At 44.9% G+C, this 27,056-nt stretch overlaps 1 protein-coding gene across 2 annotated transcripts in view; it reads left to right on the top strand.

Moving 5' to 3' along the window:
* LOC147706079 (serine/threonine-protein phosphatase 4 regulatory subunit 1-like) overlaps window positions 1-27,056 on the top strand; it is a 342,243-nt gene that overhangs the window by 144,488 nt on the left and 170,699 nt on the right. For both annotated transcript variants that reach the window (XM_086932523.1, XM_086932522.1), the window contains one exon: window positions 4,609-4,751. In XM_086932523.1, the coding sequence (XP_086788649.1) occupies window positions 4,609-4,751 (143 nt within the window). The remainder of the gene's footprint in view (window positions 1-4,608; window positions 4,752-27,056) is intronic.

Here is a 27,056-nt window from a genome sequence, read left to right as displayed (position 1 = left end):
CAAATTTCAACTATCTTAAATATGGATGTCTGTTTACTCAGTTACTCTTATGATTCCCCCCCCCCCTGCGCTGAAAATCTGTAAAACCCATTGTTCATGACGAGCTCAGCTCGGCATGAGTGTACGAGAGGTGTACTCATGACGAGCTGAGCTCGTCATGAGCGTCGAAGGGGTTAAGGAAAATAAAACTTTACAGGATAGCTAAATGCCCAGTGTGGTTGGACAAGTGATCCCTTATTGTACTATGAAAAAAAACTCAGGACGTGCTTTAATTAGTATGTTGGAATGTTGTCTCGGTCTTTCTCCTATGTACAGTTATTGGGACATTATGGTTGAATCCCAATTACTTGCCTCTTTCAGAAAAATGCACCCAAAGTCACAAATAGTTAATCCACTCAAGGCTCGTCATAACAAATGTTGGTCAGTTGGTGGTATGCCATTTGGTACAATGAAAACTGAATATTATAGTGGTAGGCCACACAGAATATTTTTGTATTATTTATTTTGGAGATTTTACCCCAGAATACATAGCATTAGCTGGTAGTAGGTGTTTTAGATTTTGGAGGAACATTTTTGCCTGAAATTTAAGCTGGTTGCTCAGTTTTTGAAAACAATGCAACAGCATTTCTCCGAGGCACTTTTGCCAATCCACACTTTTCACCTATTCGAGGCCTGCCGTTTTTATTAGCTGTTTTTGTGTTTTTTTTTTAACATTGATACTTGGTTTCTTCGAGTTGGGAAACATGTAAATGTCTTAGCCTCTGCAACCCTCTGGTTCCCAGTACTTTTATGGCTTCCTAATTTCTGCATTTCCTAGAGAGGAATTGCGAAAATACAGACCTCTTTCTTAGGTCAGTCTCGACTTTAATTTTCGCCAGTGTCAACATTTCAATAATTCCATTTATTCTGAGATCATTTTTCACAAGTGCAGCTTTAAAAGTAGCTTCAGATGGATGGATACCTGTGCTTGGAGATTCCTTATCTGTTGAATAACCCATTCTGAAACTTGTGATTGCTCTCCCACATTGGTGGGTTGAGCAGGGTCCATCACGACGGGTGAGGTCATGGTGACCTCATGAAACCATATTGCACCCACTCTGGTTCTCTGACTCCAGTTCCTGTTTTTTCCTCACCCTTTGATGCAGATCCAGAGCTGCGCACAGAAGTTTCTCTTCAGAATTTTTCTATTGCAAAACTTTTAGTGCCCCAAAAAGTCAGGATTGAAGCTCTGACACACTTGCGACAAACTGATATCCATCACCAACCTGCATGATGTTTGCCTGCTGTGCCCGAGTTCTAGGAATGATTTTTGTTCCTGTGACCAGTGCTGCACCATGCTTCCTAAGACCATTAAAGAGAGTGTGACCAAGCAGTACATGACCTGTACCCTGGACAACAGTTGGCCCTAACTGTAGTCGTGGTCTAGATCAAATCTTCATCTTCAGAGCATAGTTTGTGGAGATCACCCAACCTCTGGATCCTCCTCCACTTTTGTGGGTCTGCCAACACGATTCCGCCAGCAATGCTGGTGTTGAGCTATCCTGAGTTCCTTCCTGGTACGGATCCCACACTCTTCCTTCATGGTCACATTTAGAAGTGCTTACCCCTCTTAAGTGCCTTTTGGACCCCTGGGACTCTGTGGGGCCCAGGTTGCTTTCCCATGGGGGGTTCTCCCAAAGTGCAGACCATCACCGCTGTTCCATAAGAATTGTGCTAGTCCAGCACCATCTCCACAGCTGTCAGCAGCTCCTCAGCAGGAGGCATTGACCAGGACATTTAAGTTCCATAATTCAAGAAGAGAGGCCCTGAGAATGATAGGTGGAAGAGCAATACAGGATTAGAAGAGGTGTGCAGCAAAGAATGCACAAGCTTTTTGTCTCTGATTCTGATCCACTAGAGATGTCATAAGGACAATCCCAGGTACAGATTATAGTGGTGACCAGTTATTCCCACTTCATTCACTGGAGACTGCTGACTTCTGGCACTGAAAAATTCCACCCATCTGGACGCCTCCCTGGATATTTACTTAGTTCTGTGGACAGGCCAGGCTGGACCTGTGCAGGAAGGCATAAAAATGTTTTTAAAAAGACAGCGGTGCTCCTTGAACTACCCCTGCCATCAGTGGAGCTGAATTTGAATACTTTGATGGAAGTTCTAGAGTTCACAACTTCATAAGCAGAGCCACTTTTGCCATTCAACAACACTTTATGGTGCGTATTAGAGAAACATGGGACAAACCAGAAACCATCCCTGCAGTGAAAACATCTGTGGCCCAAAGATACAGGCCAGCCCCGGGAGATATGCTGTTCCCATTGGCCCACATATCAGCAGAAAATCTTGTTGTTCCAGTGTCTTTGTGTGTCGTGCAAAATCCCAGGACATTTCCATCGCATCCACCAGACAGGGAGCCTGAGAATCTAGAGTATCTTGGGTACAAAAATTCCTTATCAGGTAGAAGCTTGGCAATTCATTCCCTACTTGCTGTATGCCTTCTTTGATGTTGCTTACCTTATTGGACATGGTAGTACTCAACCTGCAGCAGCATCCCAAATACCTCTTCAGCGAATCGGTCCGTGGTGGTTAAGATGAATCTCAACACATCATAAGAACAGAACTGGACACTGCGCATTCGGTCGTTAGGGCCATGGACTTGTTTATTTCTCTGTGTGTGCGTGCTTGATTTACATTGGCATGCTTTTCGGCGGATGTACAGGCCACATTTATCAATATATATATTACGACATTGAATTGTCCTGGTATGTCTCTTCAGAGACAAAGCACATGTAGCCCTGGAGCATTTAAGGCAGGGAAAGCCGCAGCCTTCCTCTGAGTCTCAAGTTGTTGCTAGAGGGAGAGTGTGTTTCCCAAAGGACGACTGATTTCCTGCTTTCTGAAAGCCTGGAAGTCATTACATTGGATTAATGGTTATTCAAATTGTAAAAAGGGTATATATGCCCACCCTTTTCACCAGACTCCTTGCATCATCCCTCCTCAACGGTTTGTTAAGCTTGAAGAACATCTTCTGCAGCACATCTTTTAGGTAGGTAGTTTCAAATTTTCAGTGCGGATCTGGGCTCCTTTTCCTGTTTCTTCCTTATTAGCACAGGAATGTGTCATATGTTCTCCTGGCCCCTTACCAGACCCAAGCCACCATTACCAGGAACAAGAAAGATAAAGGACTAAGATGCCCCAGCAGATTTAAGTCCGGTTTGTGCCTAATTTCCTCCGATCTTTTTTTGGCCTTACAGTTTAGAAAAGGCGTGTTTGTTGTTAGTACAATCTCAGTGCAGAAGTATTGGTGGTGACTCTGTCCAGTCTAATATACGGAGTGATGATAAATGGCTTGGCTGTTATTAGTCAACTAATGTGTATACTTCTCTGGCCACTGTTTCTTCTTGTCAGCAGCATGTGCTTAACGTATTATCCCTTTTTATAAGCTACCCTACGTACTATATGACACTCTTTATTTGTTCTGTTATTATATATTGTTTTCTTCTCGTAAAATCAATAAAGAAATGGGAACATAAAAATTCCTTAGATAGGAACATATGAGCTTGAAGTGTTATCATCCTTGCCAGGGGGCACGACTTTTAACTTAAAAGAATAAAAGTAAAACTGACAATAAATGGGCAACTTTGGATTTGTTTTTGCGGATGTTGATCAAAAATGTTTAGTTATTTACAACATTGCACAGAATTTAAATAGAAAATAGGTAACAAAAAAGCCAGAAAAGAGAAGCCTAATCCAGGTCTGCTGAGATTTAACCAGAATTTGATACACATGTCTGTGTGGAATGATGACATGTCTGTGTGGAATGATGCTTGGAAAGCATCTTTGAAAGGTCAGGAGTCATACCCTAATGAGCCCCACTCGTATCTTGCCGCTTAATTTTTTGCTTGACAAATGCAAGTTAATTTCTTTGACCTTTTATATTTCTGCTATGCGGCAAAAATTAATCAAAAATGATCTCTGAGCTGACCTCTGCCCCAGTACTGCGTTGATGCTCACTACCCGGAGCCATTAAATAGGCACAGATGCTCTTTAGGTAGTGACGAGCCTGTGGCACTGAGCCTCTCTGTACACATTAGAATATATCCGAAGGCTCTGCTAGGTTTGTTTGCTTTGGTGGCGATGGACCACATAAAGTAATCATTTTCCGTCATGGCATTTCGACCGCAATCAAATTAATATAAACTTGTCCTTCTACATGAAATAAAGTATGGGCCCCATACACCCTGGCAGGGCACAGCAGAAGTTCACTTGCTCCCAGTGGCCACAACAAGTCTTAAGTTGACTGCAATCTATATATCTGGTCTGACTCAACCTCAGTATAGATTGGAGCATCATTCAAATGATGGTACCTCTATGCACGTGGCTGGCACTGACAGTGGGGCCTAAGTGGGGAATGCACTGTGCTGGTAGGGGAGTGCTGGAAACCCGTGCTTATCTGTCCGCTTTGCCCTCCAGACGAGGAGGGAATAATTAAATGATAAGTCTGCGTTTGAAGAGCTTCCCCCGCCATCCACATTAAAAATGACTAAGTCAGTTATTTGCAATTCATTGAAAATCGAACTTTAAACTGTAACATTTTTCTTTGTTCCTCCACAGAGGCTTCAGTGCGGACAGAGTTGATGGAACAAATTCCACCTATTGGCATTTTCTTGCAAGAGAGCCGACCAAACTTTCCCATGGCGTTCTCCGAATACCTCATGCCTATTGTTCTGAGATACCTCACAGACCCCAACAATCAGGTAGGAAGACATCCACTCACAAATATTAAATTCAACAGACCCTACCTAAAAACAATTTGATTTGGATGAGGAGCTGTAAGCAAAACTGTCAAGGAAAATGAGCTTGTTTGTGAAAAGTTAATGACTAAAGCTGAACTGATTTCAACCCTCCGAGCAAGGGCATTATTACTATGGAAGCAGTTCCAAGTTTGTGTACGAGGCACTATATTTGTTAGCCAAAAGTACCATTTCACTTTGCAGATTGACCACGTGCTGCTGGTACTGTAGGGCGGTACTTAGGAGGACGGATTATACAATTGTTTTCTAATGCTTTTGTTACAGTTTTGAAAAATATAGGTTCAAGGCATATGAGCTGCAGATAACACACTGTGCATAAATCACCACGTAGTGTTTGGCCCGGATGTTTGCAGTTTGTTTTTGTCCTGAAAAGTTCTTTGCAAGCCACGAGATAGGTGACTCCTCCTTTGGACCACATTACGCATGGGCATCAACTCCATCCTCAGATTATTTTTTTCTGCCATCGTGCTTAGATGTGTTTCCTGCGCTCCGGTTTGGCACTGAATTTCCTTCGGCGCGCAATCCTCACCCAGTTCAACGGTATTGTTTCGATCGCAGTCCCCATCGACGCAACGATTCACGACTTCGAAGTCTTCGATTCCGGTCGTCAACGAAGGCCTTGATGCCTACCTAGGCCTTACTCTCTGGCTCATGGAAAGGACGCCATTCAAGAAGTGTCCTCAATGTGGGTCGAAGTTTCCCCACACCGATCTACATGAGGTTTGCAACCTTTGCCTCTCCCCGGAGCACGAGGCCAAAGACTGTTCCACTTGTGCCTCCTTCCGCTCCAAAAAGACTATTCGGGACCGACTAGCTCGAAGAACCATGACTCGCTTGTCAGCTTCGATCCCGGACGACATCTTTGAAGAGGGCGTCGACATGCAAGAACAGCAGTGGGCCGAAGAAAGTACCAGCTCCTCTGATGCCGAAGACTCGGACGTCTAGGACATCACTCCAGCTCAACGGGTCAGAAGTACACACGTCGGCCCGACCCTTCCTAGACACCCTCCAAAAAGGCTTCGGTCACACCCACACCTTCGGGCCCGGGTGCACACCGAGAGACGACTTCCCATGCCCCGCCTTCGGGCACGGCAAAGAAGCCTTCTAAGCCTTCAGACGGCTCAGGTTCGAGTCGGCCTGTTCCCGGTGTCGATCCCATACCGACACCGAAAAAGAAGCCATCTTCCTCATTCACGCCGACCGCTTCAACACCCAAGCACTCTGCGCCGAAGACTGGCACCGGCTCATTGGCGTCAAAACCGCACTCGTAGGGGGGCGGAGCCAGACCGGCGCCAAGATGGTCGCCCGGGCTCCCTGCTCCGCCGGCTCTCCTCTCCCGCCGCCTGATTCCATCGCCCACCCCGCACAGCTCCGGTGCTCCCGTGTGTCGGAAGGGGTGCTAAGCAGATGCGTCCGACTCCGAGGGATTTCCGTGCCCTGAAAGCGATGCTACGGACCTCCTTGATTTTGGCCTGCACGAGCATTGAAGCCGGGACCCCGCGTGATCTCACAGCCGCCTGAGAGTGTAACAACGGCCGCACGGACCCTGAAGGTACCGGTGAACCGCTATGCAGGTCAGCCCGCCCGAGAACTTGGCTTTAGCGCTGCCCCGTGGAACGTGAGGGCAAGACACATGCTGTCCTTCAGCGCTGGTTTGGTGTCCCCCACCCCCCCCTTCCCCCCTCGATGGAATCGGTCGTTTACCGACTGCTTTTTGCTACTCTGCTGGAACTTTGCTTGGCCCGCAATGCGCTGCCCACACTCCGCATCACAGTTAATTGAAGCTGGTTGCAGAGCTTTACCACTGTTGCACTATCCTGATGCGGGGGCCCGTATGTGCTCACACGTCACAAAGTGGGGGCGATGCCTCTATTGTGTACCAACGTTGGGGAACTGTTGACACCATCCCCCTTTCTTCAAACCTAGGGCTGGCGGCCCTGACACTGGTCGATGCGGCGTTCTGTTGGGGGTCTTTCCTGTGAGTAGAGTTGTGATGTGGTGTGTCTGCAAATGGCGTTGGCAGCGCGCACAATAGATCGAAGGGAGAGGGATCATATGCCTCCCGTGCGCTGGAAGGGCGGAATCGGATCTGGATTGCTACAGGGGCGAGCCCGGTATCACTGGAATGGGGGAAAACAAACTGCCGCCGGTATCCTTGTTGCGAGACATTGTTTATGTGGCCCCTGCTCGGCCTGGTTGTGCAGGCACTGTGGTGAGACCTTGCTTTCTATCGGCGGCGAGAGGGGAGGTTCGCTCATAGAAGACTCCCTGCTTGTTTTTAATTGATTGCTTCATGGACATCCGAATCCAGGGGTACATCGTCTAATTGGAGCGACCACCGGCTATGTTTTATTAATCTCCCTCTCGCGCGCATCTCCTGGTGACGAGTCTTGCTGTGGGTGCCGGAAACTACAAAATGGCTGTCCTTGTTGTGCTACACATTGTTCTCCGGATCGTGGACGGCTACAAGGGAGGCGGATGAACTTTGACGGCGCAGTTACCTGGAACATTGCAAGGCTTCCTATTCTTTTCTGATCTGGCCTGCCCGTTCAACGCGATATTCTACTTGCCCTATCCCGCTTCCTAATATTTGCGGCATCCTTCTGCTTAGGGCTACCTGAGTCACGTGCATCAATGACACTCTGTTCCTTTGTATCAGCATGGGGAGATTTCCATCTAGCTCGGGTAGCTTGAGGGGCTGGGATGCAATTGTGATTCTGAACCTGTTCCTCCTTGACGCTTTATAATCCACTCTGGTATCATTGTAATGACGTGGGGCGGCGAGGGGGGGGGGGGGGGCGGGATCACCTGTACTGGGGACCCCTCATGTTTTCATCTTCCCCTACCGTGGGGTTTTAGTTCATTTCCCCCCCTTTTTTTTTCCTTTCCTTCTCTTACCTTTGTGTGGAATATTGTCTCTTTCTCACCTTTATCTCTCTTCTCTATATTTCGGGTTTAGACACAGGGCGACAGGCACGCTGCTAGGGGGGTAGGCCGTAGCCGTATGCAGGGGTGCAGGGTGGGGGGGTGGGGGTGGGGTATTATTGTTTTTCATTTTCCCCTTCTGTTCTATGGCCTTTATTTTTCTTCTTAAACTTTTGCTTTTCTTCCTTCTTTTTTTTCTTCTTTGTGGGTCTGATTAGAGGTTATTCTCCGTGCGTTTTATTGGTTCAGATAAGGGGTGTATGTTTTTTGATCCTTTACTACACAGCGGGCGGACACTGTCTAGGTGGGGACATGTACTGTTTATTGAATATCCTGTTTCTACGTCCTGACACGAATATCCTGCCTACGGTGGTCCTGCTGTGAATATCCTATTTCATTTGTAACCCTGGCTTTGGTGAGGTCTAATTGTGCGGCATCAGATCCTGCTCTTCTTTAATTTAAAAAACAAACCTTCCCTAATCCTGTGGCCATACTGGTACTAAGTTCTCCTGAGTTACAGCATAGATTTGTGAGGTGTACCTTTGCATTGCTCCTGTCTTACATTGATTGCTTACTCTACCTCTATACCTATGTTCAACCGTGACGGTTGGTGGACTCTGAATGTAACTGATTAATGCTAATAAAGGTTTACCAAAAAAAAAAAAAAAAAAACACTCGTAAAAAACTGCCTAAAGGGTCCCGACTCCCATGCTTCGGAGCCGAACCCCCCCCCCCCCCCCCCGGAACCGAGAACTTCGACACCGAAGGATCTACCCTCCACAAAAGAGCCTTTTGCACCAGATCCTACTTAAGACTCTTGTAAAGGATCCTAAGACTGGCCAACTTACTCTTAGCTCCAAGAAGAGACCACTAGAGGCGCCAGCACCTCCTCCTCTTCCAAAGAAGAGACATTGTAACCTCTCCATTAAGGGTCCCTTCTCCACCACCTCCCCATACTCTTCCTCCTCCTCCACCACATCATTCTCCTACACCATCCCCTAATCCAGATGATTATGTAGATACAGACTCTGATGACACAGGTTGGGGGGGGGGGGGGCACATGACCCAGTAGGGACCAATAGTCCCCCTCAATCACCTAATCCATGGGATGATTATACCACCCCTGATGTGCCTTACGTCCCTAAAGATGATGTATATCCCTCCAGGCCTCCCCCCCCCCAGAGGACACTATAGGTTTTAACCTACTAGTCCATAGGGCTGCCCAATACCATGGGGTCGACTTGCACACAGACACTGTGGAGGAAGATTTCTTATTGGACACATTTGACACTTCACAGAGGTCCACTTCCATTTTGCCAATGCTTAAGTGGGTCATTATGCATTCAACAGAGGTATTTAAAGAACCTGTCAGGGCTCGAGTCCTCAACCCCTGCATTGAGAAAAAATACAAAGCTGCCCCTACAGATCCAGTTTACATTAGAGGCCCAGCACCGCTAGATTCCTTGGAATTTTCTAACGCACGTAAATGTGCCAATTCACAAACATCAGGTGAGGTCTCACCACCAGATAAGGAATCTAAACTCCTTGACACCTCCTGCAAACGGACAGCGTCCCAGGCAGCTAACATATGGCGCATTGCCAATACTCAAGCGCTATTGGCAAGATATGATAGGGCACATTATGATGACCTGGAATCCATAATGCAGCATCTACCAGATAAATACAAAAATAGGGCCAATGAACTCATACAGGAAGGTAAAAATATCACCAATACTTCCATTTGTTGTTCCCTAGATGCTGCAGATACTGCCTCAGGGCAATTAACACCAGTGTCCTCTTGCGTAGGCATGCGTGGCTATGTATTTCCGGTTTCAAACCTGAAGTGCTAAATTCCATCCTCAATCAGCCATTTGATGAGAAACACCTATTTGGCCCTAATGTCGATGTATCTTTAGAAAAAATGAAAAAAGACACTGACACAGCTAAATCTATGGGAGCCTTGCAATTGCAAGCTCCCAGATGTTATTTTCATCGCTCATCATACAGAGGCAACACAAGAGGCTACTGCTCCGATAGCCCCTCCACTTCCTATAAGACCCCTAGCCAATTCACATTCAGTAAGGGCTACCATAAAGGGGGGATATAGGGGGTAACAACAGTGAAGGCAGAGGCAAAATCAACAACTACCACCCTGCCTCCACCCCGACCCAATGACTTTCCTCCACTTCCCCCCCACCATTCCAATCCTGTGGGGGGGGGGGGGAAAGAGTACAAAAATTCCTTCCTGCCTGGACAAACATCACATCAGACAGGTGGGTGCGACAAATTATTCAATCAATGTACTGTCTAGAACTAACATCTACCCCCCCCCCCAAACATACCGCTCAAACAGCGACCAATGTCACAAGAGCATCTATCACTGCTAAAGCAAGAAGTAATATCTCTACTGGAAAAAGATGCAATAGAACCTGTTCCTCTGCACCAACAAAACAAGGGCGTCTACTCCCTATACATTCTTATCCCAAAGAAAGACGGCTCTATAAGGCCTATTGTAGACCTCAGACCTCTAAACATATACATACAGTCAGACCATTTTCACATGGTCACACTGCAACAAGTCCTTCCTCTTCTGTTACAAAACGACTTCCTTGCTACTCTAGATCTCAAGGACGCATACTTCCACATTCCCATTCACATAGCTCACAAGAAGTATCTCAGATTTGTAATAAACGGACAGCACTACCAATTCAAAGTACTCCCATTCGGAGTCACAATAGCACCAAGAGTATTCACCAAGTGCCTAGCAGTAGTGGCAGCACATTTACGAAGACAGCACATCCACGTCTTCCCATATCTGGATGACTGGCTCATAAAAGCCAGTTCCTACAAACAGTGTGTAGAACACACTCATGCCACTATCCAACTGCTTCACAACTTGGGGTTCACTATAAACCATACCAAGTCCCATCTGCAACCATCCAAAGTACAACAATACCTCTGTGCCACAATAAACACCTCAGCAGCGCTAGCTTATCCCACTCCGGTAAGGATACCCAGCATGCAAGCTCTTCTCACAAAGTTTATCAGCCACAACACTCCCTTCCAGCACGAGTGTTCATGCAGCTCATAAGGATGATGGCCTCTTGCATTTTCATAGTGCCCCATGCAACACTTCAAATGCGTCCTCTCCAAGAGTGCTTGGCACGCCACTGGAACAAAGCTCAAGGTCAATTAACAGACCTAGTGTTACTAGCCATATTCCTAGCATTAAAAGCTTTCCAAAAGTAAGTAACAAACAAAGTTTCAGCCACAACACTCCCTTCCAGCACGAGTGTTCATGCAGCTCATAGGGCTGATGGCCTTTTGCATTTTCATAGTGCCCCATACAACACTTCAAATGCGTCCTCTCCAAGAGTGCTTAGCACGCCAATGGAACCAGGCTCAAGGTCAATTAACAGACCTAGTGTTACTAGCCATATTCCTAGCATTAAAAGTTTTCCAAAAGGAAGTAACAAACAAAGCTGTGTTAGTCCGCACAGACAACATGACAGCCATTTATTACATACAGAAACAGGGCGGAACACTCTCCCTGCAACTCTCTCAGCTAGCACAAAACATATGGCGGTGGGCTATACCTCAAAACATATTCCTCTTAGCCCAGCATGTTCCAGGAGTACAAAACACCATAGCAGATCTGTTAAGTCGTCAGACACAACAGATCCACGAGTGGGAACTTCATCCCCAAGTTCTTCAACCATTCTTTCAGATGTGGGGACAACCTCAGATAGACCTCTTTGCCAGCCACGAAAACGCCAAATGCCCAAGCTTCACTGCCAGATATCCACACCCACTGTCCAAAGGCAATGCGATATGGATGAACTGGTCAGACAAATTTGCATACGCTTTTCTGCCTCTACCACTCATGCCACTAGTAGTACGCAAACTACAGCAGCATTTTTTAACCCTTATCCTAGTTGCTCCAACGTGGGCCAGACAGACATGGTACACTACACTGCTACAACGGTCTGTAGTGCCGCACCAAAAGCTATACCTAGCTCCATGCCTTTTAACCCAGAACCGTGGAGAGATCAGACACCCTGACCCAGCTCAACTCAACCTTGCGATCTGGCTCCTAAAATCCTAGAATTCTGATATCTTAACTTTCCTCCTGACTGTATGAACGTCATAAAAGAGGCTAGACATCCATCACTAGAGCATGCTATGCAGCCAAGTGAAAACACTTTGTAATATATTGTCACAACAATAATAATCATCTAGACGGATCTATTCAACACATCATAGCATACTTTTTAAATCTTCAAAAATGTAACTTAGCCTACGCGTCTATTAGACTGCATCTTGCTGCCATAGCAGCACATCTACAGAACAGACAGCATCTATCTCTGTTCAGAATGCCTGCTATTAAAGCTTTCATGGAAGGCCTCAAGCGAATAAGTCCTCCCAGGGTACCACCTTCACCAGTGTGAAATTTAAACATTGTTCTCACACGGGTAATGGGACCTCCCTTCAAATCTTTACAATTTTTAACATGGAAGGTTGCGTTCCTAGTAGCTATTACTTCACTACAGAGAGTTAGTGAACTACAAGCACTAACCTTTCAAGGACCTTTCTTGCAAATGCATCACAATAAGGTTGTTTTCCGTACCAATCCAAAATTCCTTCCCAAATTAATCTCTCCCTTCCACCTCAATCAATTTGTGAAACTCCCTGTGTTCTTCTCACAGCCACAAACAGTAGCAGAAAGAGCTCTTCATACCCTAGATGTCAAAAGAGCATTGTTATAGTACATTGAGAGAACACAACCCTTTTGTAAGACCAAACAACTTTTTATGTCTTTCTCACCACCACACAAGGGCAACCCTATGTCAAAATCTGGGTTAGCTAGGTGGATTGTTAAATTCATACAAATTTGCTATCACAAAGCTAAATGTATGTTATCTGTTCCTCCTAAAGCCACTCTACAAGGAAAATGGGGGCTTCAATGGTATTTTTAGGGAACATTCTCTTAGATGACATCTGCAAAGCAGCTACATGGTCTACACCGCACACATTCACAAAACACTATTGTGTAGATGTGCAAACTAAACAACAAGCTAATGTGGGCCAGGCTGTTCTTAAAACACTATTTCAAACTACTGCAACGGATAGGGGTGGTCGCCGCTAAGAGTGGGTACTGCTATACAATCTATGCACAGTGTGTAATCGGTAGCTCATATGCCTCAAACGGAAAAGGCTACTTACCAGTATGCATCTGTTCTTGGCATGTAGAGCTGCGGAGTTACACACGCCCACCCGCTTCCCCGGCTACCCTTATCTGTTCCAGTATTATCTTAATTAGATACAGCTTACATGGAAACAATCTGAGGATGGAGCCGATGCCCATGCACAATGTGGTCCAAAGGACGAGTCCCCTATCTCGTGACTTCCGAAGAACTTTTCAGGACAAAAACAAACTGCAAACATCCGGGCCCAACACTAGGTGGCGATCTATGCACCGTCTGTAACTCTGCAGCTCTACATGCCAAGAACAGATGCATACTGGTAAGTAGCATTTTCCTTTTCATTGTCCACTTAAATGCATGGATTTTTAGGTGCTTGAATCATTTGTACATTCATTTTACTGTGCACAATCTGCCTTTTAGCTTTAAATTCAGACTATTACAACTTGTTTTACTTGTCATTTTCTTTTTAAGTTGAGCATGACTATTTGAAATTCGACTCCCTGGGACACTGCCCAGAAACCCACACAAATTCCACTGCAAGATCCATTTCCTCCAGTCAGCCCACAACTTATTTACAAATAATGTGTGCCGCTCCACATCAAATTGTCCTTTTCAAAGAATGACATACCATAGAAGAACAAGCATTGGCAAAGTCAATAGTTCTCGCCAGCATATGAGCTCTTGGTTTTGTCAATGTTTTGTTTAGCCATTCTGTACAGCAAAGCGACTGCTGACCATCATGACTGAAAGTAAAGGAAAAAAGTGTGATGACTGCATCATAGTGCTTTTTTTCCCCTTCACTTTTGACCATGCTGTGCAGCTGTAAAACATGGTCAGAACACATTAATGCGGCCAATTGGCTTGGCCAATGCTTATTAAGGACAGTCTTGAGCGTTCCTGATCACATTTAATCTCAGCTCACTGAGCAACACTATGCCATGATGCCTTGTCTACGTCTTCATAAAATACGGAATGTAGAGCGAGTAATCTTAATCTCTACAGGGAGTAACTGGATGCTTCTGTCAAAGTGCTCTTTTCAGCAGTGTTATTAAATACTGGAAAATAGCCCAGCGAGCTGAATGTACAAGGTTCGAATCGTGGCACGGTGGACTGAACCCTTCATCCTTCAAAGCCTGATAAAAAGAGACTCAATGTTATGACTGAGTAAAAATAACCAGTCACTAAAAATACTCCATTAAACACTTTGGCAGAAGTACGGTATAACAAATGATGACCATACTGAACCCCTCATTCAATATCCCCACAATAAGACTAAATGAAGCAAAGGAAGCCATTGGGTTGCCGCAGTTGTCTGACAATGATCATATACCGTAACCCTGCAGCCGACTACGGCAGTCAGGACTCAAAGCCATGACAAATTATTCTTCTATACAAAAACATTTGGTGAGGCAAACAAAAAAAAGGGAAGTACAGCTGCTGAATGGTCACGTACCTTAGCCCCACAGCCGATTATGGCACTCTGGACTCAAAGCCAAAATAAATTACACTTGGATACGAAAATGTATGGAGGGGCAGAAAAAAAAGCAAGAAATAGTACCTGAATCACCTTGGGAGCAGTGGACGGGCACTGATTAAATCAATTTGTGTTTGGTCCCTGCTCCACAGCAAGTGCCGGAAGTGCTGTTTCGGCTGCACTGGCGAATTAAGACGGCTGCAAAAAAGAGTGACGCAGAAGCTGACAAATGGTAAACAATGGGCGGGCCTCATACCCTTTTTGTAAACAGTAGTCTGGCAAGAGAGACCCATACGCTAGCGCAAGCTCTCACAGGCTCAACCCTAAAAAGGATGAACCTTGAGGACAGCGAGTCTGCCAAGCATAGTGATTATTGTGTGTGTGGAAGCGAGTTTTTTGCCCATCAATATTCTCATCCCTTCAGTAATCTGCTTCAGATGTGAATAATTCCATCCACACTCTATTTCAGTCTCTGAAATGTAGTTAGGCAAAATACATTCTTTTTTTTTAACGTGATTTGTATTTTCCCCAAAATTAAAAAATAGAGAAGGGCATAGTGATGGGGAGAGAGAAATAAAACATGAAGTGATAATGGGTGGCTAGTGATATTTTATAGTCTCAATGGGATATGTAAAAGACTACTTTGAAGGCTATTTGTGTTCTCCTCAGTCTCCTTTATAATGTGTCAACCTGCTCCAGTCATGTAAATCTTCTGACAGGTTGTCATCTATCCGATCAGCTCTTATTTGAATTTCTTTCACAAGCCACGCATTGCGGTGTTTCTCACATGTATCAAGCAACAATTCTGGTCCTTGTATTTAATGAATAGCAATGCAACTTTTGGCAAGGAGAGAGTAACGATCCTGCCTCTCCGTCTCCCCTACTTTTGTCTCTGGTGCAGCTCCAGCAAAGAAACATGTTTAGTCATATTTGTAATCATGTTACCAACGGCACCTGTGAGATGTGCCACCACTGCATTCTAGAAAAACCTTACTACCAAACAGTTTCAAATCCTCTGCATAACATCAATATATCCTTTTTGACATGCAGAGAAGTTTGTGTTGTGACAGATACATTTTAATAGGCATTTCTGTAGTGCAATATGCCCAATGTAAACAAATAATTTAACTGGGATACCTAGCATTGCTCTTAGCCTCCTTTAAGGTACCTCGTTATTTTGTTCGACTAGACATCTTTAATATGGTGGCCCACGTTCCTATTCCTCACATGTCCTAATTCTAGCATTACACAACGACCGATATAAAGGAGACATTGGTGTTCTGCCATTGATCTCAACATGTTCTACCCATTTGCTTAGTTCTAGTGGTGTTCCAAGAAATCCCCCCCAGCCAGGTCTCATGGGCAACTCATGCCAACCTGGCATAAACAAAGTTTTACATGCAATCAAGGAGGGCTAGCTAATGTTTAAGAGCTGTGTGGTTTGTCTGGGAAAGAAAAACTTTTTTTTTTGAAAGCCCTCACCCACCAACCTAGTTAGTGGCATGCTTCATCATCAGGCCTCACCCAGTGGCACTGAGCGTGCACCGGTGTGCTACGATGCCTGTTTACAGCGGAGCAGGTTTTTGAGGAGTGAGTGTGTGTTAAAAACTGTCCTCGGGTCCATTTACCCACGGGGTTATTTAATAAGTGGGCCTTAGGCAGTAATAAAAACAAGGTGGATGTATCTGGACTTAGTAATGGTCTCCAACATCCATTGCGATCGACATGTTTCAGTCAGGCCTTGAAACTACACTGGCTTTCTTCAGGACTTATGTGCATAAAGTGAATGGTTAACAAATAAAATAAGGAAGACCAATTATGTGCTGCACTCGTTAAGGTGCATGATAGGTAGAGGGTTAATGCTCTCCCGAGATCTACTTTTGTGATTGACAAAGTGAACCTCGTATTAACCTACTTGGTTGCTTCGGATCTCCGTTGACGGAGATCTAAAGTAGATTATTACGAGGGTCCGGACCAGTGACAAAAACTCATTGCCAGACCCCGTTGCCGGATGCTCATGAGGTTCACTTTGCCAACCTTTGTCCCTTTCACTTGCCCATAGGGAAAGTATGGGCAAGTGAAAGGGAGGCAGAGCATAGTCTTCTCGATTGTTGGTGGAAGTTCAGGTGGTTAATGTAGGTGGGTCCTTGGTTGTGTAGATCCTTGTGTGCGTAGATCAGCAGCTTGAATTTGCATCTCTTCTGTACAGGGAGCCAGTGGAGTTTCCTGAGGTGGGTGTGATGTGGGATCCTCTGGGAAGGCGAGGATGAGTCTTACTGTGGCTTTCTGTGTGTTCTGGAGTCTCTGTAGGTGGTGTGCAGAGATTTCTACATAGAGGGCATTGCTGGTGATGAGGGCTTGTCACGGTCCGTCTTGTGGGTCGAGGTAGCCACTTAAAGGTCTTAAGTAGTATGCGCAGTGAGGAAGCAGTTTGAGGAGACGGCGTTGATCTGTGATTTCATGGTGAGCTTGTCAATTATCGTTCCGAGGCTCTAGGTCCGCAAAATTTGCCTCCCAAAAGGACTCTAACCGTGGACAGGTAAAGAAAATATGGTGCTACCCGCCCTGACAATTGGCTTGGCATCTAAAACACTTATTTTCGACCTCCGGATATCTTTTTCCCCTAAGGCCTCCGGAGTCAAATAGGCAAGGAAGCGACAAAAAAAAGCCATCCTTTTAAAATTGTCCACGCGCAGGGATTTGCTTCCTAGGTGGCATAGGGTCTCCCAGTCCTTACATGAAACAACGCATTGTGTCTCATGGCCTATTTTACCCAGATGACTTTCTATCAATCATGTTTGTCCCTGACGGTGTAGCAACCTATACCAGTTCCCTATACCATTGATTTTGGCCCCATAAAGGTCTACTACCAATTTGTTTGGAGACTCGCAAAGGCCGTTAATATGTTTTAAAAAGTGAACAACTTGCAAATATTCAAAAAAGATGGGTCTCCTAGGGTTGTTAGCCCTTGTCATCACCTCTTGCCAAGCAACCACCTTATTTTGAATAACAAAATGGCTTACCTTCCGTAGCCCACAATTTTCCCAATTTGTTAGATGGCTTATCTTTAACGGGAGGCCTAGGCTGGTACACTCCCTCAAACTCAGATATTGCACACCTGAGGAGCCAGTCTTTTTAATAAAGGACTGAAGTCTAAAAGAATATTCCCATAAGGTCTTGTATCTAGTTTTTTTGGGAAGTTTGGAGGTTTTAAAAAAAACTTGAGTTTGAGAACCAATTTCTTGTAACATTTTATCAAAGAAGAAGCTATGTCGAATGCATTCGGATCCTATCAATCCCGCCACTATATTTAAAAAGGCAGCCTCATAATGTTTTTAAATTGGGTAGAACTAGGCCCCCCTGGGCAATGGATAATTGTGCTACTGACCGCTTGACCCTGGATACTTTTTTCCCCCCAGACAAAACCTCTAAGCATTGTTTCCATTTCTTTAAAAAAGGACACATTTATTTTTATTGGGACATTACTAAATAAAAATATAAGCAGCAGTAATATTGACATTTTGATTCGTGAAACCCTGCCCACTAGTGAAAGAGGTAGTAAAAGCCACTGATCTAAGAGTCTCTTGATTTTATTTTTCATTCTTGTATAATTCAGATAATATAGCTGATGGTACTGGCTAGTTACAAATATCCCAAGATATCTAACTGGATCTTGATTAGCGGCTTGGACCCTGAAACAAGATGGAAGAAGATTTAGATCAGTGTTGAGGGCAATGACCTCCGTTTTATTAGGATTTATTTTATAGCCCCCAGTTTGTTCAAAATCTCTGAATTCCCTTTGTACACTTTCCATATTTTCTTTATTCGGCATCAGATATAAAATAATTTCTTCCGTGAAAAGTTTCAGCTTAGCCATTTTGGGAATAGGGCATAGGATATCAGCATTATTTCTTATTTTAATTACTAATGGTTCTATAAAAAAGGTAAAAAGCAGCAGCGAAAGTGGACAGCCCTGTCTAGTCCCCCGGTTTATTTTTATCGATCCTGTTAGTTTTGTGTTGATTAACACCTGGACCGAGGCCCCCTGATAAATATTGCGTAACATATCGATAACCTGAGCTGGAAAACCGAATTGACCGAGGGTTGTCCAATTAACCAGGTCAAATGCTTTTTCGGCATCAACCATAATAATACATGCCGGGTTTGAATTGGTGTTAAAATAGTCCAAGGCCTGTATTAAAAACTCAGTTTTAGCTGCCATAGAGCTTCCCTATATAAAACCTGTCTGATCATTATGAATTACCTCCTGGGCAGCAAATAAAAAACGTTCGCCCATACTGTCATTAAAATCTTGTAGTCAGAATTCAAACAACTGATGGGCCTATAGGAGTTTACAACCTCAGGATTTTTATCTTTTTTAACAAATGACACAATTATCGCTTCTTTAAAGGTTGCGGGAACCAAACCTCCTTGCTTAACCTGAAGAGATCTTGATATGAGAAAAAAATCAATTTGGGATGCAGTTCTAAAACGATGCGAATAGCAAGAAAAATTTGTTTTATCTGGATTACTATTTCACCAGATCTACTAATTCGTATTCTAGTTTAAGGGCTTCCATAATTCTTTTGGTGTTCGGTTTCAGTAGTTTCTTATTTTTATTTAAAGTGTCTTTTTTCAAATCCTGTATGAAATTAAAATCCCCTCCTACAATAAGCTGCCCCGGGGCTCCCCTCAAAAGCTCATTAATTTTGACCAGACTGGAAGTATCATCAGAGACCTGACCATAGTAATTTACAAAATTCATGATTCCCCCCTGTAACCTAGCCATTACCCATAGCCATCTCCCCTGTGGATCTCTCTGAACTTGTAGAAAATCCCAAGATAATTTTCTGGAAAAATAAATGGCCACTCTTCTCGGGGCCAAACCCGCTGATGCAAAAAATACATGAGAAAAAAACCTGGGTAGAAATAATTTTGGAAAATTTGATTTTAGATGTGTCTCCAGAAAGAACACCACTTTTTTTTTATAAGAGCACCGTCTTTTTGTTTGTTTAGAATTCCATTAGCGTTGACTGATAAGATCTTACATTTGTTAGTTTCCATCAAGGTTTCTAATCGCAAAATAGCCTTGAACTTCAAATTGTGTAATATCTGTACCTTTTGCTCTTACTCCTTTTACTGCTGTTGACCCAGTCCACCCTGCCCTCCCAACTACCCCCATGACCCCTCCCCACCAACCAAGCTAACCACATTTCACCCCTCCCCTTTAACCTGGGTGTCATGTAATTACACCCGAGGGATTCTACCCCTGCCACCCCAGCAATTCTGAAATGTATTGAATACTAAAAAAAAGTGCAAGCAAGCATATTTTAAAGGTGTACAGCCCAAATTATTATTAAATAACCAATTAACAAACATTGCTGCCCTCCCGAAGCAAGGCAAGGAAACTCACCCTCCTAACCCCCCAATTTATACCAAGGACACAGACCATGGCCAATATGGTACATCTGGCAAAATCCTTTCTAAGCTTTTGAGCCCTGTGAGATCTCCTTTAATAATTCCTGGGCTTCATCCAAATCCGAGAACATAAAGAATTTGCCCTTCACTAATACTCTTAATTTGGACTGCTGGGCGATAGAAGCTTGCACCCCATTGGCTTTAAACAGATGGAGGATCTTTACGAATAATTTTCTCCAGCTTGCCACCACAGCAGTCATATCTGAGAAAATACGACATTTTACAGTCTGGTTCACAGCAAACTGTCTTTGTTGGATTGCTTTAGTCAGTATTCTCTCTTTTACATGATAGTCAGCAAAATTTAACAGTATTGTTCGAGGCATCGTAGAGTTAAGAAACGGGCGGGCAGGAACACGATGAGCCCTTGTGATGGTAAGATCGCCCTCAAACTCTGGGATGACTTTTTATTTAATAATTGAGTTGACCCACTGCAAGGTTTGGGAGCCCTCAATACCTTCTGTTATTCCAACTATCCGGAGGTTGGAGCTCCGAGAATGATTTTCTAATTCCTCCAATTTGTTCTCAAGGAGATTCTTGCTTTTGGCTGCTGCTTTTGCTTCTCCTATTACGATCATCATCATCCGATCCTCCAGAACAGAGATCCTAGCTTCAACCTCCTGGAGTCTAATTGGCTGGCTTGACATAGTCTCTTCGATTTTTCGCTGATGAAGAGAGGAAAGTTCAGCTTTCTGTTATCTCTTCTGCTCACAGACTTCCTCCAAGATTAAATTCAGCATATCTTTGATGTTCACCTGAAATTAATCAGCCGACTCCATATTTGGTCTGGGGAAACTATGCGCAGAGTACACGGTAGGAGAGAAATGCCTTGCCAAAGTCCCCTCAGAAGACATCGGGCTAGTCAGGGTAACCTGTGCCTGTGGCGAGGCCCGGAGCTGTTTTGGAATCTTTGCAAAGACTTGGGGAGTCAACCATATACCGGGGACACCGGAGATGGTAACTGTCTGACCAGATGCTTCTGATGTACCTATTCCCCCACCTGTCTCTCGGACTGCATGGTTGACATAATTAAGGTCGGCGGCTCATCTTGACTATAAGTTAGTCCCACAAATGTCTTCATGATTTTAGGGGGATTGACTCTTAGGTTACCTTGCGACCCTTCCTGACTCCTGGAGACCACGTCTGCTATTGGAGCCGGAGCTGCTGATATTATGGCAGCTGAAGTCTCCTTTATGAGATTCGATGCTGGGCTGGATCTTAAAGAGGGTGATGGCAACGTTGCCTTTTTCAAAAATAGTGCAAATTGTTTGGTCGCTTTTGCCTTTTCAGGATCTTCAGACCCCGCATTCTCCTGCGGGGGTGTTGCTGGCATTGCTGTAAAAGCGTTCCTATCTGCCACGTCCGCCGTGCCCACCTGTTCCGAAGAAGTGACGAAAGATAATTCCTCCTCCTCTGAACTTTCAGGTGTAGAGTCGAGACCAGGCAGATTAGGGGCTTTCTCAATACTAGCCAATCGAACTACCTCCTTTGCTTCCTTAGCAAGGGCTCAGCAGGTTTTAACTTTAAGGCGAGCATTAAGCAATTTTTCCATTCTGGACCTCCTTTCCACTCCCAAAAATAGGTTTACTGGCACTTATGACTTTTATGCCTCTTTTTATTAATCTGGTCTCCCTTAAGATAAAGTATGGAGTTGGTATTCACAGAGAAGAGATTCAGAAAGGCACCTTGTGAGGTCAGAAAAAGCAAAATAAGGGGGAAAAAACTGTCCGAACTCAGGCGTTGATGCAGGAACTGTCAGGGGCCAGTGCAGACTGCTCAAATTGGCATCAGCAAATAAAGGGGAGTAGAATGTAACCATATCACCAAATCAGTTCTGTGGCAATCGCACTCCTTCCTTGCTATGGAAAATACTTCAGCGCCAGTTTTTTACATCAACCAGCTGCAGGATGGGGATGAGCACCAAATCAGTTCTGTGACACTGTGCTTCTGTCTGCCAAAGAATTTCTTTTCAAATACCAGCATAGACAACACTTACGCGCCGTTTTTTTTTTCGTCGACCAAGGGCAGAATGGGGCAGGCAAACACAGCTCAATCCGTAACTCAACCCGCCAGCAGCCTGCTCCCCCTCACCTGCTACGGGACTCTGTCCGAGCCTGTCAGAACCCAGGCGTTGAGGTGGGAGCTCTCAGTGGACGGCACACACTTCTCGCATTGGTGTCAACGATCTTCCTCCTCCATGCAAGACTGCAACAAGATGCCCGGGAGCCCTCAAACACTCTGGTAGAAAAGAGAGTGAAGCGCCATCAAAGCACTGTCAAAGCGGAGGAGCCAGGGAGTGTGCTGCGGCGCTTCAAAGTTAAAGCCGCAATCGCTGTTACCCCCCTTAGCCGCGCTCACTCAGCAGGATACCGGGAACGCCGGCTTGCTGCACGCCGAGCGCAGTCCACCATTGCTGAGGGGCGGAGCAGGAATCACCTGGCTACTCGGAGGCGTGGAACTCCGTAGCCATCACCGAAGATAGTCAAAGATTAGTACTTGTTTATATATAAATATTTTAGACATACCCAGCCCCCCCAAAGCCATATTGGGGGGGTTGGCATCAGAGGGACACCAGTTTGGGCCAAACATCTGTGGTTTATCCCACAGGATTCCCACAAAAATAACATAAAAAAGGAATTGGTGGCCACCATTCTTTATATTAAATATATGGTTTGGGCATTAGTAGGGCCCCTGGGACTGGACATATTAAGGGGAGTGGGGCGCGCAGCCTCCTCTCCAAGCCTTGGTATGCCCTGGACACCGCAAAACAACAGTTTTGCACACCAGGTTCTCTGATGCACCTCGACAGCCTATGGCCCACGCACGGCTGGACCCTTTAAATTTAAAACCGCTCTGAACTGAATATAAGCTGCTAATGGATCTCACTCCGATCTGTTTCAGCCGAATTGCCTTTCAAAATAACCTTTGAGATCGATCAGCGTGGCTAACACACCCGACATCTTGGTTGTCAGAACAGGGAAGAAGAGGAAGCCTCAGCACCCCAAGAGGAATGCTTCTCCATCCACAAATCCGATTATGAGGCTGAACAAGATCCAGAGCTTTGACCTTCGGGTACACACGGTTTACGACAACGGATGGTGTTGTATAAGGGTCTTGCAGTAGAAAGAAGCATTCTGTGACAAGGTGGATAGCTGCTACCTGTCACTTTGTGTACAAAATTAAAGTCCAGTAAGGTGATCTCCGACCTCGAGCCCTGACGAAATTGCCACAACAAAGAAACAGGCAATGAAACCTGTTGGCCCATCCTAAATTGGTCTGCAACATGCAGTTGTTTTTTAACCTTGAGTAAGCTCACGATTTTCGAATAAAATTGGCATTTGGTATATGTGAGTCTTAACTCAATTTTAATTAGAGAGATTCTTTTTTCACAGGTGAGATAGCTACCATTGATGAGAAAGTGGGCACAACCGGTGAGAACCGACCAGTAAGCTCCTTTGGTGTAGCGCACGTGAGGGGCTGTCTCACCTACACACATTTTTTTTGCTGTTCATACACCTGTATAGTTGGGGGTATACTTGGAGTGAAGTGACTGACGAACCAACGTTTTTTTGATAAATATAAACATTTATTGTGGGCTATAAGGATTGAGTAAAATTGAGAAATTTCTACATTAATAGGTTGGTATAGGAAGTTGAACACCCACTCTCAATCCTATATACAAAAGTGGATTAAGTCCCTGATAATCAGGTCTTTTGGTGTTTTTTGGTTACTTGTGAGTGGAGGGCGACCTGATTAATTTTCCCACTCAAGCTCCTTATTGTGATTGACCAAACTACTCCTCTCAATAACACACTGATGCCACTGTGGGATTTATTGAACCATGTACTTGGAGGGCACCTCAGAGGTGCCCCCTGAAAACCTACCAACCCTGGTGTTGTCACAGACTGGCTGTAAGCAACCTGCCACCACCAGACATGTTTCTGGACTCTGGGTCAAGAGACTCTGCTCTCTGGTACCAGAAACCATGAACATTCTGGATGGAGGTGTCACACCTCCTCCCCTCAGGATGGGCACAGTGCTCGAGAGGAAGCTTCAGAGGCCGGCCGCCTTTGTAATGCGACCACCAGCCCCTGCTGCACAATCTTATTGCAGGCACAACGATGTTGGGGAAGAGAGCTGACCACTTCGGAACTATAGAATCGGGTTAGAGTCCCAGTGTCTGCTTATCATCCTGTGATTCTGGGCAAATTATGTAATCTCTACATACATTAAAAAAAATCAGACCTTGTGTAATGTGGGGCTTTTGTAAAGGGCTCCAGTAGTTCACTTTACATTAAACTGGCCAGAGACTACTTCTGTGCTTTAAATAAAAGATTTCATAATGTACTGTAGTGCATTTCCCACTGAGTAACAACTTCTGTATTTGTTTTTCATTTAGGCTGCATGTTGTTTAATATGTAGCTAGCAGACAGTGAAAAGCCAAAACACATACAAAATATTTAGTTTTTTTTAGCCACACCTTTGACCCCTGGATCTCATGTTCACTGACCCCGCCTTCTCTGCGTGCAGCATCACAGTTCCTATACTTTTTTCTTTTAATGCACTTTGACCACTGTAGCGCCTATAGTTTTACAGAAATGCCTATGATTTTACCCATCACCTTAATATCTGAGACATCAAGTTGTGCAGCTCTGGGCGAAACCCTAATTGGCTTCAAAAGCTCCTCCTTTATTACATAGATCTTGATAGCAGCTAAAACAGCTGAGCTCGACTTACACACATCTAACTGAGGCGACAACAAAAACACTCCTTGTATTACTAATGCATTGTTGTGGGTAGCCTCTGCATGCAAAGCCTTTTCTTTCCAAACCACAAAGAGGGAATGAATTTTGTTAATGGTTGAAGCAAGGTGTAGTCAGGTTCGGAAATTAAATGGAAATGATTTTATTTCCTGAAAATCAAGAGGCTAGCTGTATGGTGTCACAGACTACAAAATCATTGGCAAGAGCATTCATATTGGCTCTAAAAATACAGACTTGCACAGTATCTGCTGTGTAACGGACAGCAAATTGTTTTCGTTAGTGTAAACTCACTTATCGATGATTTGCTGCAGACGACCTCCACAGGATTATTTATTTGTATACAATACACGTTACACCGCTCTGAAGAAAATCTGTCTTCCGCTTTGCGTGTAGCTAGATAGTTGTAAGTGGTCTAGTTATCAATCGTACATTTGTTTGATGTTTTCCACTCTCCAACTCTTTACAAGCGGCGCTCTGCTGTTTAGTTCTGGTCACATGACCAGAGACATGTCCATGTTTTCTCATCTTTACAGGGAGTTTGCAAGGATGTGGGCCCAATGTCTCTGGACTTTTTTAAAGTTATATGGTGCAAACTTGGCCTTGAAGTACGGGTGCGCTTTACATGAGCAACAGTTACATTACTAAGCCATATGGTGCAAACTCAGCCCCGAGGTACAGGTGTGCTTTACATGAGCAACAGTTACATTACTAAGTTATATGGTGCAAACTCTCCCCGGAGGTACAGGTGCGCTTTCCGCGGACTAAACTATAGCAAATACTATACATACCATACCAAACTAAGGTAAAGTGTGCACAGAGTCCAATGGAACCCCAAAGGTAGACCGAGGTAAAAGTAGATAGCACCTATCTATTTCTGGTAGTCTGGGCCAGCAGTAAGGCTTTATCAGAGGGTAGTGTTGAGCATTTGTTGTACACACTCAATCAGCAAATGATGTCACACACTCAAGACTGAACTCAGACTAATTTTATTCGTATAAAAATATTAAGTTATTTTATTTCTAGATCCAAGCCAAGCCTGGCACAGGTGAGTGAAATAAATGCTTTGCAAAATCGTATGCAGTGTTTACAATTGAATACTGGTTCAAATGCAGTTTGATTGAAATACAGGTAAGCCAAGGATTCAAAATTACTGTACAGATTACTTTTCAGTTACTTTTTAGATTACTTTTTCTACTCAGTGTGATATGCCTAGATAACACACTGGAACATTTCTTAGAGAAAAGGTAAGTAAAATCAGTTTTGCACAGTTGTAGTTTTTCAGGTTTCTATACAAATCAACTCCACACAGAACATTTTTCAGAGAAAAACAGTCAATGTATTCCGATGGAGAGAAATTAAGCTATCGGTTACCGGGTAAGTACTCGGTCTTGAGTTTCTGGGGTTAGAACAAGGGTGCCTACAGGGTCAAGGATGCACTCTTGTTTCACAGTCAGCGGCACTAGGGCGGCTGGGTGCAGAGTGCTGAGGCCCAATGTTATCCAATGGGTGATAGGGGGCCTCCGGTTGGTGACTGCTTACAAATAGGCCACAAGGCTGTGGGAGCAAAGCTCCTGGGGATTAGCTCAGGGCAAATGGGGATCCGAGTTAGCACCCAAAGTACACCCGCAGCGGTACAGGGGCGGCTGGGTGCAGGGTGCTGTTTTGCCGTTAGGTGCCCTGTTGATTTCAATGGGGATTCTCTGGTTTCACAGACTGCAGGCTCAAGGACAAAGATCTTCTGGAGGTGACCACCGGTTGGAGAGGTAAGTTGGGATGCTGGGACACTGTCGGTTGGGTCACCCAAGGCCGTGGGGCTTCGGGTGCAGGGGTGTCTTCAGGTGTCTGGTTTCTCTTACCAGCTCCTGTCGCGATCGGGGTGAGTCTCCAAAAAGAGGCTGCAGGCTTCGCTGTGAGAATCAAGGAATGGCAGAGATCACCAAATCTCGGGTCAGGATCGCCGGGGAGACCTCCCCATGGTGTTGGGCCACTCTAACTCGGACAGTGGGCAACGGGTGCAGAATGGTGCAGACTCACGGATTTGGCCAGAGCCAGAGTCTGTGGGTAAACAAATCCAGTGTTCACAGGAGTCAGTCTCTTCTGCGGAAGGCAGGGCAGGTTCTCGGGGTTCTTGAGGTTGCTGGCTGCAGGACACACCCGAGTTTCGCTTCTGCAGGTTTGAGGTGGGGACTAGCTGTTAGGGCTGAGGCCAAGTCAGTGAGTGTCCTCCTTTTAGCTTCTGCACAGCTGTTCGGTCCAAGATGAAAAGTCTTGGTCGTTTCTTGTCTGAGGCGGCCAGGTTTGGGGTGGCCCCTAATTACTAAAGTTAGGGGCGTTACAGGTAGGTAAATAATGGGACCAATGGGTCCCTTCCTTGGGGTGGGTACACCCCCTTTTATACTACCCTCCA

This window comes from Lissotriton vulgaris, chromosome 7 (genome assembly GCF_964263255.1).
Source record: "Lissotriton vulgaris chromosome 7, aLisVul1.2, whole genome shotgun sequence".
Classification (NCBI taxonomy): domain Eukaryota; kingdom Metazoa; phylum Chordata; class Amphibia; order Caudata; family Salamandridae; genus Lissotriton; species Lissotriton vulgaris.
The sequence above is the reverse complement of the archived record's forward strand: the minus strand, read 5'-3'. Positions and strand labels throughout refer to the sequence as shown.